Consider the following 1,715-nt stretch of genomic DNA (forward strand, 5'->3'; position numbering starts at 1 on the left):
GCTGGCAGGAGCGGAGTTTGCAGAGGAGCCCATGCTTGGGTGTTAGAGGCGAAGAGCATCTCCCCGGGGTGAGAACTCACCTCCGCGCTTCGCTCTTCTCCCCCACGCTGCTCCCAGCTCCGTATCTCCCCAGACCACGGAGGTCGGAAGAGGGGTCCATGGGATGCAAGATGGGTGCGAAGGCCATGAGGCGGGCACCCTCATCGCAGGTGTGCATCCCCCCCTCCCATAGCACCCTCTCCCCGGCATCTGCAGAGCTCCCCTGGGTGCAAGTGCTCTGCCTCGAGAGAGGTCCCACTGCCAGGCTGCACCAGCAAGGAGCAAAATGTCCCCGTCCCAGCTCCTTCACCCATTCCCCCAGCAACCATGAGAGGAGAATGAGAGCAGGGGAAAATCGCTAGGAGAAGGGAAATACAGACTACAGAGAGAAGTAGAGAGGAAAGGCAAGAAAAAAGGGAAATAAGGAAAGCAAGGATGGGAGAGAGGATGGCTGGGTCATGTCTGGAGAAGTGGGGTGACCCTGGAGAACAAAACTGGGCAAGGGGGGCAGGCACCCATCACCCATCTCTCACCCTCCACCATCGCTATGTTCAGGTGGTCTGTGGCCAAGAAGAACCAGGGAAAGGTGCAGAGCAACATGAACCCAAGAGCCAGGAGAGAGCTCAAGTGCAGAAGACGAGAGGGCTGCTCTCTCCAAAGTCCCTGTTAACTCCAACCTTGCCGCAGAACATGACCCTCCTGGAGCTGGTGAGCAGTTCACAGGAGTTGTGGGATATCCTGGATAACCTGTCCGAGCGGGACCACGCTCCACACCCCAGAGGACAGAGGGACTTGGGGCCAGCCTCAGGCAAGCTTAAAAAAATTTTTGGCTGGGGAGATTTCTATTCCAATATCAAGACCGTGAAGTTGAACCTCTTGATCACCGGAAAGGTGGTTGATCACGGCAACGGCACAGTCAACGTCTTCTTCCGACACAACTCTACCGGGCAAGGGAACATCTCCGTCAGCCTCGTCCCCCCCACCAAGGCTGTGGAGTTTGACCTGGAGCAACAGATCTTCATCGAGGCCAAAGAATCCAAAATCTTCAACTGCCGCGTGGAGTACGAGAAAGTGGATCGTGCCAAGAAGACCACGCTCTGCACTTACGACCCATCTAAGACCTGCTACCACGAGCACACCCAAAGTCACGTCTCCTGGGTCTGCTCGAAGCCCTTCAAAGTCATCTGCATCTACATCACCTTCTACAGCATAGACTACAGGCTGGTGCAGAAAGTGTGTCCCGACTACAACTATCACAGCGACGTACCCTACTACCCCTCGGGATGATGCGCTCTGCCCATCGCAGGATGCCCCGGTGACGAGCGGGTGCTGGGGGGGGGACTGGGACGGTTTTGTAAGCGGGAGCGGGAGCGCGGCGGTCCCTAGAAACCAGATGCAAGGAAGGAGGAGGAAGATTTTCCATTTTCCCCAAAAGCTCCAATGTCAAGAGGAGGAATTTTAGGCTGTGGGTTACCGGCATCACTAAACCTGGCCTGGATCCATGGTCTTTGGAGACTGGTACGTGAAGGCAGGGTCTGAATTTAGGATACGGAAAATAGGACACAAAGCCACAATCAGGACTTGTGTTTCTCAGTGCAATAACGGATTTGCCTGGATCAAGGGCACATGGTCCTAAAAGGTTGGTGACCAGGCCAAGAGGGCTCCAGAAGCAGGCT

General features: G+C 55.7%; 1 protein-coding gene across 1 annotated transcript; it reads left to right on the forward strand.

The window, feature by feature from the left end:
- Nucleotides 1–486: 486 nt before the first annotated feature.
- NXPH3 (neurexophilin 3) lies at nucleotides 487–1,326 on the forward strand. Its single transcript, XM_009709778.1, has one exon. The coding sequence runs from the start codon at nucleotides 487–489 to the stop codon at nucleotides 1,324–1,326; it is 840 nt and encodes a 279-aa protein (XP_009708080.1).
- The last annotated feature ends 389 nt before the right edge of the window (nucleotides 1,327–1,715 follow it).

Source organism: Cariama cristata, unplaced genomic scaffold (genome assembly GCF_000690535.1).
Source record: "Cariama cristata isolate BGI_N322 unplaced genomic scaffold, ASM69053v1 scaffold5981, whole genome shotgun sequence".
NCBI lineage: Eukaryota > Metazoa > Chordata > Aves > Cariamiformes > Cariamidae > Cariama > Cariama cristata.

Bases quoted from the DNA above. Each gene is read 5' to 3' on its own strand.
- NXPH3 (XM_009709778.1), top strand. From the start codon at position 487: ATGGCTGGGTCATGTCTGGAGAAGTGGGGTGACCCTGGAGAACAAAAC.